The sequence below is a fragment of the Malus sylvestris genome, chromosome 17, assembly GCF_916048215.2.
Source record: "Malus sylvestris chromosome 17, drMalSylv7.2, whole genome shotgun sequence".
NCBI lineage: Eukaryota > Viridiplantae > Streptophyta > Magnoliopsida > Rosales > Rosaceae > Malus > Malus sylvestris.
Genome location: NC_062276.1, coordinates 10,899,219 through 10,913,720, shown reverse-complemented (window position 1 = coordinate 10,913,720; position 14,502 = coordinate 10,899,219). Strand labels below are relative to the sequence as shown.

Below are 14,502 nucleotides of genomic sequence, written 5' to 3'. Positions count from 1 at the left end.
CACGACATCGATCAGACGAGTTAATGCATCCGCCTTGATCCTCTTTACCTCCACTTTCGGGAGCAGTCCACCTTACTTCCGGCGAAGAGAACTAAGCAGCCAACGCCATTCACGGTACTCAGCAAATGAGATTAACCCAATATTCTAGCAGGTAGGAGGCCTGCATGCCCAGCATTCCAGCAACCATGAGGCCATGAGGCCCACGACTTCCTCATTTCTTTCAGCCGCCAGCCTGGCCTGAGTAAGGTCCAAAAGCCCAAAGGACATGAGCCATGTGGCTCGCCTAGCACTGCGCCCTAGCGCCACAATCTACGGCCCTGACCTCACAAGTTGCCTTTGGCTCTAGCCAAGCCAAACAGCCCAAGTAGTGGCCCCTGCCACGATGCCTCCTCGGCCCATGCCGAGTCAACTCCTGGCCTCTGCTAGCCGACGTGCCGCACCACCCCGATGACTGCTCCACAATAGCACTATCCAAGAAGAAGACAAGAAAAAATTAAATTTTTCTTACATCGGTGCGGCACGGAGAAGACGAAGAAATCAACGAAAGACGGTCCTTTACACGGGCAGGATGTAGAAGATTGCTAGAGAAGGGGGAACAAATATCCTCTAAGCTCTCTCTCTCTCTCTTGTAAGGTAAAATAAATCTTTCTCCAAAGTTGATTTAACAACCCACTTAAGGTGGACTTAAATAGGCTTTGAGAGAAATTTATTTCCCTTTCCTAGAAGGATCTAATTTCCTATTAAAGAGAAAATCTACATCAAAATAGGAAGCAGTCCTAAGTTTCCTAAAGTAAGAAGATCTCTACACCTGCTGCCCTTTTCTGTAGGCAGCCCAACAGGTGTGGGGGCATTTGTGGAGCCAAAAATATTCACTAGGCGACACGTGGACTTTTGGACAAAAGAGGACAAAAATACCCTTGAGGCATACCGGGATTCCTACGCGCAAGCAGCGGGAAATTATCTTTCAACCAAGTCAAAAGTGCTCAAAATAGGTAACAATTTAAAGCCTATTTCATCAAATCCTTTCTATAAGGTAATTCCCAAAACCTAATTTATTTTATATGTTTTATATTCCATTATTTAGCTAATCAATTAGCTAAATAATATATTCCCTTCATGTTTCCTAAAAATTGACTAATTAAGGGATTAATTACCTAATCAATCCCTTAATTATCAAATTGAAACACCCATTCAAACCTAAAAATACTAGAGGGCCGGCTATCCCCATTCAAAACCTAATCCATCACATTTTTCTACATTTTTTCACCATTTCTTCCTTTTTATTAGCCAATTAATACCATAACCACCAAAACATTTCCTTTTACGTTTAATTAGCCAAATAAAACCTAAAATTCCTATTGAATGGCCGGCCACATTTCCTCTCTAAAAAGTAAACCTACCTAGCTCTATAAATAGGGACCTATTTTCACCAAATGGTAATTCCAATTCTCTTACAAAAAATCCCAAATACTCTAAACACTTTTTCTCTCTAAAATTCTAACTTTGACATCGGAGGTTCTTCGGCCAAAGCCCCCCCCCCCATTCATCGTTGGCGCGTGAGGCTTTTGGCCTTAACCTAAGGTGCTAGTTATTTTGTAGGTGTAAAATCGTCCAAGATTGAGGAGGAGAAAATTTGCATCCACAACATACGTTCGAGAAAACTGGGAAATGCAGCTCAGTTTTAGAATATATTTTATTCCTGCTTTCTTATGGCTTAATCTTATATAAACAATGTTCAATACCGACACCTCTCAAATCTGGGCTTTCCCTTTGTTTTTATTTTTATTTTTGTCTGATTCTTTAATAATTTTTCTTTTGTATTTGATCCCGCAGGAAACTCAACGTCACCTCAGTTAACGATTTTTGTTTGAAATTCTTTTTATTTTTGCCCATAAATTCTTAAGTTTGATGGAACTCTGCTTGTGGAATGATGAATTTGTTTGTGGAGCAACAAAGATGGGATGAACAAAGCTTTTTGGGGAAGATGTTGTTGTGCAGAAATGATTGTTTTCGAGTGTTTTCTTAATTAGGGCTACAATATGTAAAATGATTGTTTTTAGTTTGTATGGTTTTTCGATTTTTTATTTTTTTAATATTTAATTGAATGGGCTCAAGTACAAACTTTGTGCTAACATGGATGGAAAGTCATCTGACAACCAGAACAGAGGCACAAAAATGCTCTTATTTGTGCCAAGTCTATGAACACCAAATGCTATATGGTGCCCTTTGACCAAAGGGCACACCCATAGAGGGCACATATATATTATAGTTGCTGCATTGTTGATGTTGATCAATGGGCACATATGTGAGTGCCCTTAAGCATCATAGGGCACAAATATATTTTTGTGCACATCGACCATTTTTCTTGTAGTGAAGTATATAAAGACAGATAAAAGTTCACCACATGATCAACAATTTCAGCAAGAGAAGAGAGCACAATATCACCATCTAAAAGAGCATTTAATCTAGGGAATTTTCATGAAAAACTTCCGGTACTGTTCACTTTAACGAAAAACCACATTTTTATACTAAAAAGTCAATTCTGGTACTTGTTTAGACCCAAAATTACACCATCGCCCCGAACGATCGAGGCCGTTGAATGAGTAGAGTTCAAGACCTTCGTGGAGTTGTTAATGTAATTTCTTATCATTATTGAGGGATAATATTGTGGTTTTAATCATAATTATTAGCTCTTAATAGTATATTAAATTATTTTAACTTAATATTATCTAAGATCCCAGTCGGTTTGAACGAAATGGAATAATGGGCATATGCCTTTGCCTTATTCATGTATTGCTTTCGCCACATGGAGTAATGCGTCATTAGGAGATTGATTTGATAGAATCTGGCAATGCCGTGTGGAATGATACGACTGTAATTTACAAGGCACGACATCAGATGATGAAGCATGTAAGATGGGGTTGTTATGAAGGAACACGAGGACTTTTTGGATTATGGTGATGATAAGATGGCAACAATCAGATAGTAAATTATGCTAAAAGATTTAGCATATTGGCATATGCTTTTATACCGTGAGTCAGCATGAAGACCTTTATGAAGCCAGATTCATTCAGCATGAATATTGGGAACTCGTTCAGCCATGCATGATGCGAATTGTGTTGATAAGGATTGCTTAATATGATTATCAAACATCGGTTTATTATCCTTTAGTATCAAGACATGACTTGTTCACGGCAAGGGCTCTACAAGGCGGCCATCATGCAGTTTGGTATTATAAATACAAAGCTGCACACAACGTAAAGACCCTCCAATTAAGCACACAATTGCCCTGCGCAAACTCTCTCAACAACCTTGAGATTTTTATTTTTCCCTTTTCGCCGACACATCTTCCATTGGTATCAACAACATTGTGAAGGCAACCGGTGATATCCTCAGTCGACATAAGATAGATCTGTCATCGTAGAATCAGCCGATCTCGCAGCATCTTTCATTGGTATCAACAGCACTGCGGTGAGGACAGTTGGTTACCTATCCAAGTCTCGGTCGAGAAGGATTTCCGAATCCTTGTTGGTTGAGGTTATCTCATTAGCCTTCTCGGCGAAGTGAGGTGTTACAGTTTACCAAGCTCGGCACATTGCACACTGAGTTATTTTATGATTGGATACTCTCAAGTGGGATTTAGAGTTTGGCATTCCGACGACTGAACCACGTTCACCATTAAGACTTATATCTGCTTTGAGTATTTGTGCCCTTACACTTTGATGTCGATTCGGCGTGAATTTACTCTGACGAATACCATCACTGTGACCGAGTCCGACAATGACGATTCGTGAACTTCGTAAGAATAATAGCCTTGTCTTCAGGCTTGAGAACCCAAGAGGCCGAGACGTGTTCCTTTCTCGGCCGCAATCGCAAGACGCAGAAGTCAGTAGCGCGACACAACGCAACATCAGCAAATTTTACTCCTCGGCCGACAAGTTGGCACGCCCCGCACACAACCGAAGGACGTAGTTAGCTCATAGATTACTCGGCCTGCGCGCCACGTAGGTTTAGTAGTTTTTAGGGTCAACAGTACTATTCACCTTACCATTTATTTTGTCTTTATCGTTAAAACCCAAAATTTTCAAACTCTTTTTATTAGTTTTCCTTTTAATCTAAGCACGATAGCGCCAGAAAGCTTCTTACATACGAAGAGCATTAAATATAGCTGTCTTGGCCTCAATTTCTTCATTAAACCTCTCTTGAGAGTTCTCAGTAGAATAATTAATATTTTGAATATTATGTAGCTTTTCCTTAACCATGGTGACGTTTTTATGGGCATCACCATAAACACTATAATTCCAAACTCGAAGACAACACTGAAGGGCCGTAAGCTTTAACAAAATAGCAAACATATATAAGACATGCATAAGCACTAGTTGATTGTCAGCACTTAGTTACCACATCAATAAGACTAGAATATAATGTCCACACATGGACTAAAACCGAAAAGGTCGAGGTCCCGAAAGTAAAGTAGCAGAAGCCGAAACAAGAAGACAGTTGTGATCAGATACAGCTCTCGGCAAAGCAGAACAACTTTTGTGTTCAGTGAAATTAAAAAAGCACATATACATATTTATGTTCGATGAAACTGAATAGGGCACAAACCAATTGTGTTCTTAGACCATTATTGTGTTGTGGTTTCATGAGCTTCTCAATCACAGCAGCTGAAGAGCTTGAACTTCCTATTGTGTTGTTCTTTCCTGCAGCTGCTTGTGGCTTCAAGAGATTCAAGCATTATCAGGCTTTCCCCGGAAAAGGATTTACACCACTAAGACCATCTCTAATGGTGGGCTAACCTAAAATTTCCCTTCCCCCCACCCCAAATCCACTCTAACCATGACCTAAAATAAACCTAAAACCCAAATGGGGGTCAAATTCCCGCCCAATTTTAGGCTACACAGCAAAAAGGCCCCACCAACTGAGACTGAAACCAGGGTTGTGAAGCCCACTTCACAAATCCTACACGCCTATGAGCTGCATGCGCTAGGCTTTGTTGAAATATGGACAAGCCCACGTGGGGGTGTTCCCCTGGTTGTCAGACCATCAAGTAGCCCAATAGCTACTTTTTATCATCCAACGACTACGTTTAAATGGGCCGTTGGTTAATCCAACGGTTCAAGTTCAAATTATTATTTTTTAGTTTTATATTTATATATTTATTGAATCCAACGGCTTAGATCGAATATAATCAAATCTAACGGTAAAAAAAAGATCTAATGGTCCAAATTTAAATCCAATGGCTAAAATAATTAAAAAAAAATTTAACTTAAAATGCAACCAAAAACTCTATAAATACCTATGTATTTGTTCAAACATCCACACAAAACTCACTTTTCTTCTACAATTCTTCCAATTTTTCTTTCTACCATTTCTTCTCATTTCTAAAATTTTCAAGATGGCAAAAGAGCATGTTAGAGGTCGTTATTGGACCTTTGACGAAGATATTGCTTTATGTTTGGCATGGATTTCTGTTAGCGAAGATGGTGCCGTCGGCACGAATCAAAATAGAAAGGTTTTGTGGGGTAAAATCGTTGATAAGTTCCATGAAAACTTTAATGCCGGTCGAAGGGAAGCTGGTGGTGTTCATGATCGGTGGAAGATTATCAACAAAGCATGCACTTTGTGGAATGGAAGCTTGGAGAGAGCCATGGTTGACATGCTTAGTGGAAGGGGCGCCTCATAAATTGTGAGTTTCTTTGTTCATATTTTAGTTGTCATGTACATAATAGTATTTTGCAACTAATTATTTTTATGTATTTGTTGCATAGGGTGACAAAGCAATGGCAATTTACAAGACAAGAACTACACCAAAAAATCAAGCTTTTAAGTTGCATCATGCTTGGAACATCCTCAAGGATTGTCCAAGGTGGGGAACCAATGCGGACCAACAATGGGGAATATTATTTCATAGTGAAACCCCACACCCAAATGGTGTCAATGAAGGTGTGAATTTTGCCGACAATGAAGGTGTCGAACAAATGACCCCAACTTCTTTTGCAAGGCCCCCAGTAGAGATAAGCAAAAGGAAGCAAAGAGAAAAGGGAAGTCCCAAGATCCAATACGTGCACAATTTGCTAGCGAAATGGTAAGAATGAATGAAAACCATATCTCTCGGCAAGAAGAATCGGCCCAAAATGTGTTTGGCCATGAAGGAACAAGGGGATAGGGAGCAAGAAAGGTTTGAAATTAATTTTATGATGGAGGACATCGACAAATACACTCCAGAGAGGAAGAAATACTTACGTGGTAAGCAAAAGGACATTTTACGAAGGGATGCCACAAGGAGTATATTTCAAGATGACGATTCATCTCAAGACTATCACCCAAGTCCATCACCAAGTCAAGATGGTGGATATCATTATTAAGTCTATGAGTTTTCGATTGTATTAAGTTTATGTGGTTTATTAATTGTCATTTGTATTAAGTTTATCATTTGTATTAAGTTTATGTGGTTTATCATGATTTTCATGTATTGATTTAGTAATTTTTCAAAATTTATCGGAATTTAAATATTTTTAGGTTAAAATGTTCATATAATTAATTTAGGATAGTCTACATAATTTTTTTTTTAAAAAGTTAATTTAAAAAAAATTAGCCTTAATTCATTCTTTGATGATCTCAGGCTAAAATTTTAGGCCATAAGGATTGGAGTAGAAAAGCTGTTTCTGGACTAAAACCTAAATTTTCTGGGCTAAATATTTTTAGGTTTTAGGTCATCATTGGAGATGGTCTAAAAGGTGGAGGGGAAGTGCAAGAAAATGAAGAACTCATTAGTGTATCTGATTTTTTATTTTTTAATTTAACTATACTCACTGTTTTTAATGCTGCAGATGAGAGTTATCTGTCAAATGGCTACTTAGACACTGTCATAGATTGAATACCAGGAAGGCGGGAAAGAAAGATATCCATCTAAGGGACCTTCCAGCCTTTCTACGAACAACAAATCTGAATGACAGTGCGATTTTCTTAACAAGTGAAGCAACTAAGAGAGCACATAAAGCTTCTGCAGTTGTAATTCATATTATCGAAGTCTTGCAGCTAGATATTTTGGATGCTATCTCATCCATGATTTCCCATCTTTACCCCATTGGCCCTCTCCAGTTGCTTATCAATCAAATAGAAGAAGACCTTTTGAAGTCTGTGGGATACAGGCTATGGAAAAAGGAAGCCTGAGTGACTTCCATGGCTCGACACCAAGGTGCCAATTTCCTAAAAATGGGTGGTATGGCATGTATTTGACAGCAGTATTGGCACCTTAACATGGCAAAAGGGGATGGATGAAAGTGCTCTAAAAAGATTCAACTCAAATATTATTTCTTGAGCTGATCAAAATTAATATCGACGACACTTCGATTAAATTTTAACGACACAATGAAAGATTAACAACATACTAAAAACTATTCATGTCAGTAACCATGACTCAAAATAGATCATTTTAGGCAAGAACCCTTTTTTGTGCACATCTGAGTTTAGTCAAGTTAACTAGAGCACTGTATCCATCCTCTGCACTAAAATCTCAATTCTCTCTAACTTAGTGTAATTACCTTGTCGTTTGCATTAAAAAAAGGGAATTTTAACGAAAAGTTTTCAGTACTGTTCATTTTAACGAAAAACCACATTTTTACATTAAAAATTCAATCTTGGTACTATTTACTTTATCCTTTATTTTGTCATTTTCGTTAAAACTCAAAGTTTCTAAACCATTTTCATTAGTTTTTTTTCTTAAAAAAATCAATTTTGTGTAAAGTTTGTTAATTATTCTTTTATCATTTAGTAGGGTCTTAAATTAAAACCCCTATTTTGAATTGGAAAACTTTGAAAATATCACTTAAATACGGGACTTGGTCAAGAAAACAAAAGCCGGGAAAATTAGCGAGAGGGAAAAGGAGGGCCAAAATCAAAATTTAACGAAAACCAAATACGAAATCGAAGTGCCTCCTCAATTCCCAATACTTCCTCACTGCTGCTGTGAGCGGAGTAATTCAGAGAGAGAGAGAGGGATGAAGACTGAAGCAAAACGCTTCGCCATCGAGATCGAAGACGACGACGAGTTCCTTTCTCAGGTAGCGGCGGCCGAGGCCGAAGCGCTCGCCTACAAGCGCCGTCGAATCAGTACCGCGCCCGCACAAAACGCCGCCGTTTCCTTCAATTCTCACGCGAATCAAAAATTAGGCGCGGACCACGACGACGGCGGCCTCTACACCGCTGCTCTCAAAGGAAGCCAGCGAGCACTCTCTGACACTCCCCGCGGCGGATTATCCAGAGGGAGGGTCAATGTCGGGGCGACCGGAAACGACGGCGTCTCCGCTGGTGGTGATACCTGCTTCAAGTGCGGCAAACCGGGGCATTGGGCCCGCGATTGTGATGCCCCCAGCGGAGGAGGAGGCGGTGGTGGGTATTATGGTAATATCGGTGGCGGCGACTCTTCGATTTCTGTTCCGGAGAAAAATTGCCCTTGTGGGTATGGAGCCTGCCTGGTCCTCACTGCAAATACTGAGAAGAATCCGGGTCGAAAGTTTTACAAATGTCCTCTGAGACAGGTTCAAAAACCCATATCCATTTCTTCTTTTATTTTTAATTTTTTTTCTTGGATTTAAGAGAACAATGGATGCTATGGTTACCGATTTTGTATAATGTTACTAAATTTTGACAGGAAAATGGAGGCTGTAGTTTCTTTGAGTGGTGTGACAATGCTGCTTCTGGGCCAAATGCCATGGCTTCTACTGGTAGCGCTACTAGAAGCCATAGCTATGCTGCATCTGATTCTTCGTTTCCAGCTCTAGAATGTCCCTGCGGTGGCGGTGTCTGCTTAATCTTAACTGCCAAAACTGGGAAAAATATCGGCAGCCAATTCTACCGTTGTCCTGCGCAGGAGGTACCTTTTAATTTGTTGAGCCTAATTCATTGATTTGGGTACAGTTAGATAAAATTATGTTGCAAATTTGCAATCTGTATCGTGTATGGTATGTGTTTGAGTTAATGTCGAAAGCAGAGTGTGTTTGAATTGAAATGAAGTAGGTTAATGGCTTCATTGTTTTGCTCGTTTAGGGAAGCTCTTGTGGGTTCTTCAAGTGGTGCAATGAGCATACTGCGGCAGCTGCTGGTGTTCCAGGTCGTGGTGCAAAGGTGCAATATGGTTTGAGCGAGGCAAACAACAAAGGGTATGTTGTAACTACTGGTTCTTCCTGCTTTAAGTGTGGAAAGGAAGGGCATTGGGCAAGAGATTGCCCAACAGTTCCTTCGTATAATGCTGCTCCGGCCGAAATGGGAGCACGGTCTGCTTCAGGGGGCTCTTGTTATAAGTGCGGCAAGCCAGGGCACTGGGCGCGGGACTGCCCTTCAGGTTAAGGTGCAATGTACTTCTGAAACACCACCATTTGCTGGAGTTACTGTTTGTGTTGAAAGTTTGCAGGACTGGTTCTTTCTTGATGTGATAATTTAAGAAAGGATTAATCCAATCATGGTAAGCCTGTGTATAGTTTTGAGAAGTTTGTGGAACGAGTGTTTAGAACTTGAGGACTTATGTTGTTTGCACATCATTTCGTTTCGCAATGGAAATTACTTAGTTTTGATTTCCCGCATTGAAGAGTTTATGGTTTATGCTAGTAATGTGATGTGATAAATGCTGGCAATTGAATGGTAGTTGAGGTCCTATTTTTTAATTTGACTGAGAAACTTGTGGAACAAGTGAATAGAAGTTGAGGATATGATGTTCGGCCATCGTTTCATTTCTCAATAGAAATTACACATTTCAATTCAGAGTTGGGTGGAAAAAGCTCCGTTCTTGGCTCTCCTGTAGCTAGATCCTCAGAAACCACGAGAATCCTTTGTTAGAATGGGATTCCATATAAGTGAATGCTCCAGTGAGCTGAAAATTTTCTGGTTTTTAGTCCATTGAGCTGAAGATCCTTGGTAAGACTGATTGGTTTGATATGTTCAACGACAGTAAATTCTCACCCATGCCTTTAGTTAGAGATGTAGTTTTGGGGTAATTGTCGCTTCACATTTTCTTTACTCTTTCCGCGTGTTTCTTCCACAAGCGCCGCCTTAGTAATGAAAATGTTTTCAGCCTGTGCGTGTAATCTCCAACCCCAGTATGGCCCTTCAAATAAAAGTACAGAAGAAAGATCAACCTCGCCGTCCATTATTTATTGGACTCGCTGACATTTAACGCCGCAAAATGGTCGATTGCCTATAAAGCTCGGACTGCTTGCATTTGTGAGAATGCAAATCGAAGATGAGTTCCATAGCAGTAGGTGATAAGCCTCACGCCGTATGTATTCCGGTTCCATTTCAAAGCCATATCAAGGCAATGCTGAAATTAGCAAAACTCCTCCACCATAGAGGCTTTCACATAACCTTTGTCAACACAGAGTTCAATCACAAGCGCTTTCTTAAATCTCTCGGACCCAACTCTCTTGATGGCTTCCCTGATTTTCGGTTTGAAACAATTCCTGATAGCCTTCCAGTTTCAGATGCAGACTCCGCCCAAGACCCCTATTTGCTTTGTGATTCTATCAGAACAAATTTTTTGGCTCCGTTTTGTAACCTTATAAAAAAACTCAACGACATGGCAGCTTCCAACAATGTTAGTCCTCCGGTGTCTTGCATTGTTTCAGACGGCCTCATGACGTTTACTATCACGGCTGCTGAAGAATTTAGACTCCCTATCGCGCTGTTTTTTACTTTAGCTGCATCCGCATGCAGCTTAATGGGATCTGAACACTATTCTGCTTTGGTAGAAAGAGGATTTGCACCATTAAAAGGTGAAAATTTTGAAGAATTTATTTTATTTTAATGATTTATTGCTTGTTGCTTAAATATGACATGATTGATTGGGTGTTGTAGATGAAAGCTGTTTGACAGATGACATTTTGGACAAGGTAATAGACTGGACTCCGGGAATGAACGGTGTACGGTTAAGGGCTCTCCCCTACTGGGATAGTGACATCTTCCTTAACTTCACCGTTGAAGCAATGGACAGAGCTCATAAAGCTTCAGCTGTTGTTTTTCACACTTTTGATGCGTTGGAGCAAGATGTTTTGGATGCTCTCTCATCTATGCTTCCACTTGTTTACGCCATTGGCCCACTCCAACTACTTCTCAATCAGATACCAGAACACCCTTTGAAGCCTGTGGGATACAGTCTATGGAAAGAAGAAACCGAGTGTCTCCAATGGTTAAACGCCAAGGCACCAAACTCTGTTATTTATGTGAATTTCGGCAGTCTAGCAGTGATGACACCTGAACATGTTATCGAGTTTGGTTGGGGACTTGCAAATAGCAATCATCCCTTCCTGTGGATAATTAGGCCTGATCTTGTTGCCGGGGAAACAGCAATTTTGCCACCCGACTTTGTGGCCGACACCAAGGAAAGAGGTATGATAGTAAGTTGGTGCCCACAAGAGAAAGTCCTCAACCACCCATCGGTTGGAGGGTTTTTAACACACAGTGGCTGGAACTCAACCATTGAGAGCTTGTCTGCCGGAGTGCCTATGCTCTGTTGGCCACTCTTCGGCGACCAGCAGACAAACTGTTACTTCACTTGCAACGAATGGGGTAGTGGCATGGAAATCGATAGTAAAGTGAAGAGAGATGAAGTGGAGAAGCTTGTTAGAGAATTAATGGAGGGGGAGAAGGGCAAGAAAATGAAAAATAAGGCCATAGAGTGGAAGAAACTTGCGGAAGAAGCCACCGGTCCGCATGGTTCTTCATCCAAAAACTTAGACAACTTGGTGAAGCAAGTGCTATTAAATAATAGCGATGTACTGCGCGACTAGATGCGCTTAGCTGAGGCTCCTGTACTCGGTTAGCAGCATCCTTATGAATAAACTGAAAACAGTATGCTTTTTTCTGTTTGTTCCCCGCTTAATTTGTCGGTGAAAGTAGTCGGATTTCCTATGTTGGAGTTAATTGTTTAGAAGCTAGCACAAGTTGGAGAAAATATACAGCGATACAGTACCATCAGCTGGCTTTGCTGAGTAGTAGTACGTGTCCACTAAAATTTTGCCATGTGTACAACAAATACACATAAGCTTAAGCTGTTTAAACCGACGTTATATAAAACCAAAAAGCCATTTACTCCGACGTTAAAAACCGAAACGGAGGTTATACTGATCCTCTGCCATGGCAACACCACCCAAAAGCTTGCTGGACCGGCGACGGCGAGTCTACTGACCAAATACTTTATTTTTTAATCTGCCATCTTTGTGCAATTATATCTTCTAACATTGGATTACATGCCCCGGTCCCGATATCCCCAAATACCAGGATGGACACATGATGGCTGACACCCTAGAGTAACGAAGCCATACTAACTAGTATGCAAGTGATATCGGTAAACGAAAGTAAATAAAATATGTAAATATGAAGAAATAAACAAATGCGGAAACGTGTTTAGAGCAAACAACTAATCAAGAATATTGTGAAAGAATTAATATAAAATGGTACGAACAAAAGAGTGGGTCCTACTCAGATAAGGTTTGAAGATACCGATGTGGGAGTGCCCTGACGTCGGTATCGTACGCCTCATTTCTAAATCTTGAAGGGGGCGCAAAACAAAATGTGAGTGGACCAAAGTTTATAATAGTAATAAGAATAAGAAAATCATTTTTCTTTTTTAAACATACTAACCCCTTGTTTTGAAAACACGTATAATACTGCATAATAGGTTTTCTGAAAACCCCTAACTTGCCATGAAAACATTCATAAAACATGTAGGTATAAAACAGTGCTCAGTAATGATAACATAGTCGCCTGAAGGCAAATCAGTAGAACATCCATAGTCACACCAATGATGTACTCAACTAGGGGTATCATAGTCGCCCGAAGGTAAAACCATCACCCGAAGGTGAAGCTGTACGACACTGGGTTACGCCAGTGAAGAAACATGGTAGGCCCCATCACTCGAAGGTGAAGTTGTACAACTCTGGGTTATACCAGAGAAGAAACATATACATAACATAACACACTGACACTAGCCCTGGCTAGTGAAGTTGTCCAACACTGGTTTAACCAGTGAAGCTGAGAGTATGTCATAAATATCCTTAACTGTGTCCTATAGCCACGTATACATACTCAGGTTATGTGTATGTGATGTATACCCACTAATTAAGCACAAAAAACATAAATCACATTTCTCGTATCAAATCATCAGGGCTCAAAAGCTCAAAGTATCATCTCATAAACCATAATAAATCAATCATGTGAAATCATAAATTCATATTCGTGAATCCATCATATATTGTAAAGCGTAAAAAGCCATGGTTTGTAAATCTTTCATAACCGTATATTCAATAAATTGTAAATAAATCATAAATAATGCGTAAAACGTAAAATCATGAAAACATGGTTTTTGTGAATGCAAGCCTAGCATTTAATAAAATAATGCAATTTAAGAAGGAGTCCACTCACAGATACTATGTTGCCGAGGAGCTGTTCGAACTAGGGAGTTCGGGATCGCCACTAACAACGCACCTAAGCACATAAAGGGACCAATTAGTAAAACCTTACTAAAACGATTGAATTTGAGAAAATGAATGTTAGATTCGGATTCGTTAAGTCGAAAAATCTAAAGAAGGACCTCGTGTTCCCCCACGCACCGCCACGCGCAGATTTGGGTCGTCGAAAAAGTCACCGGGGCCCCCGTGGATGGCGACGAAGCACAATACCTCTGGTGAAGGCGCGTGTGCTCCATGCGCTAGGCACTGCAACACCATGCTCAGCCTATGCGCCCGCAAGGCCTCAAACTGGCTGAATTCTAGGCTATTTTTCTAGAGCTTCATTCAAGCTCATTTCTCCACCAAAAACAATGTTCTACCTATGGAAATGAAGTTGGGAATAAGGAGAATAGATTCGTACCAAACAGAGACCAAGTGGTGGCCGAAGTTGGCCGGAAAATGCTTGCAAAAGTAGGTTCATTCGTTGAAAAACTGGGGAAGGTTCCCCCGAGCCGGTTTTGCTTCCAACATGGGAGTATAACTTAAAAACCACCCTAATCTAACCTTAAAACACAATCTAAAGGGTTCTAGGCACTTAACTACATCGGGGATGGCGAGAACTCGTCGTGGGTTCGTTGGGGAAGACAGTGAACAATGATCTATGCCACTGCCAGAGTTCTGGGACCTTGGCCTGGGGTCGAGACGGCGAGATTGAGATGGTGGTTCGCCAGCGTGAATCGTGGTGGAGGTGTTGCCGTCATTGTTTGTTTGTGTGCGTCCGTGCCTAGGAGAGGAGAGGAGAGAAGAGTGCAGAGATAAGAGGAATAGAGAATCGAGGGACCAAAAATTAGGGGTGGGCCCCACAGGCTCACCAACCAAGGGGAAAAGGACGAAACGCAAAATATTCTGCAGATGCAAAATTACCAAAATACCCCTAACACATCGGATTCCGTAAAATTCACGTTCTAGCTCCAAATTCAATTTCGCTTGCACCCACGTGTTCGTAGCGACGAGCACTACAAGGATATGCCAAGGAAAAGTGCCGTGTGCGACATGATAA

The 14,502-nt window shown here is 40.6% G+C and overlaps 2 protein-coding genes across 2 annotated transcripts; both read left to right on the top strand.

The window, feature by feature from the left end:
* The first annotated feature begins 7,873 nt into the window (after positions 1 to 7,873).
* LOC126609560 (uncharacterized) lies at positions 7,874 to 9,584 on the top strand. The gene is made up of 3 exons (XM_050277407.1): positions 7,874 to 8,543; positions 8,657 to 8,878; positions 9,052 to 9,584. Exons 1-3 carry the CDS (start codon positions 8,004 to 8,006, stop codon positions 9,349 to 9,351), a joined length of 1,062 nt encoding a protein of 353 aa, XP_050133364.1. The 5' UTR covers positions 7,874 to 8,003; the 3' UTR covers positions 9,352 to 9,584.
* Positions 9,585 to 9,715: 131 nt separating this feature from the next.
* LOC126609559 (7-deoxyloganetin glucosyltransferase-like) lies at positions 9,716 to 11,853 on the top strand. The gene is made up of 2 exons (XM_050277405.1): positions 9,716 to 10,769; positions 10,852 to 11,853. Exons 1-2 carry the CDS (start codon positions 10,241 to 10,243, stop codon positions 11,781 to 11,783), a joined length of 1,461 nt encoding a protein of 486 aa, XP_050133362.1. The 5' UTR covers positions 9,716 to 10,240; the 3' UTR covers positions 11,784 to 11,853.
* Positions 11,854 to 14,502: the final 2,649 nt, after the last annotated feature.

What these genes read in the sequence shown, in the direction of transcription:
- LOC126609560 (XM_050277407.1), top strand. Translation starts at nt 8,004, where the DNA reads ATGAAGACTGAAGCAAAACGCTTCGCCATCGAGATCGAAGACGACGAC. An exon ending in ACAAATGTCCTCTGAGACAG is followed by an intron (nt 8,544 to 8,656) that starts GTTCAAAAACCC and finishes AAATTTTGACAG; the next exon opens with GAAAATGGAGGCTGTAGTTT. An exon ending in ACCGTTGTCCTGCGCAGGAG is followed by an intron (nt 8,879 to 9,051) that starts GTACCTTTTAAT and finishes TTGCTCGTTTAG; the next exon opens with GGAAGCTCTTGTGGGTTCTT.
- LOC126609559 (XM_050277405.1), top strand. Translation starts at nt 10,241, where the DNA reads ATGAGTTCCATAGCAGTAGGTGATAAGCCTCACGCCGTATGTATTCCG. An exon ending in AGGATTTGCACCATTAAAAG is followed by an intron (nt 10,770 to 10,851) that starts GTGAAAATTTTG and finishes TGGGTGTTGTAG; the next exon opens with ATGAAAGCTGTTTGACAGAT.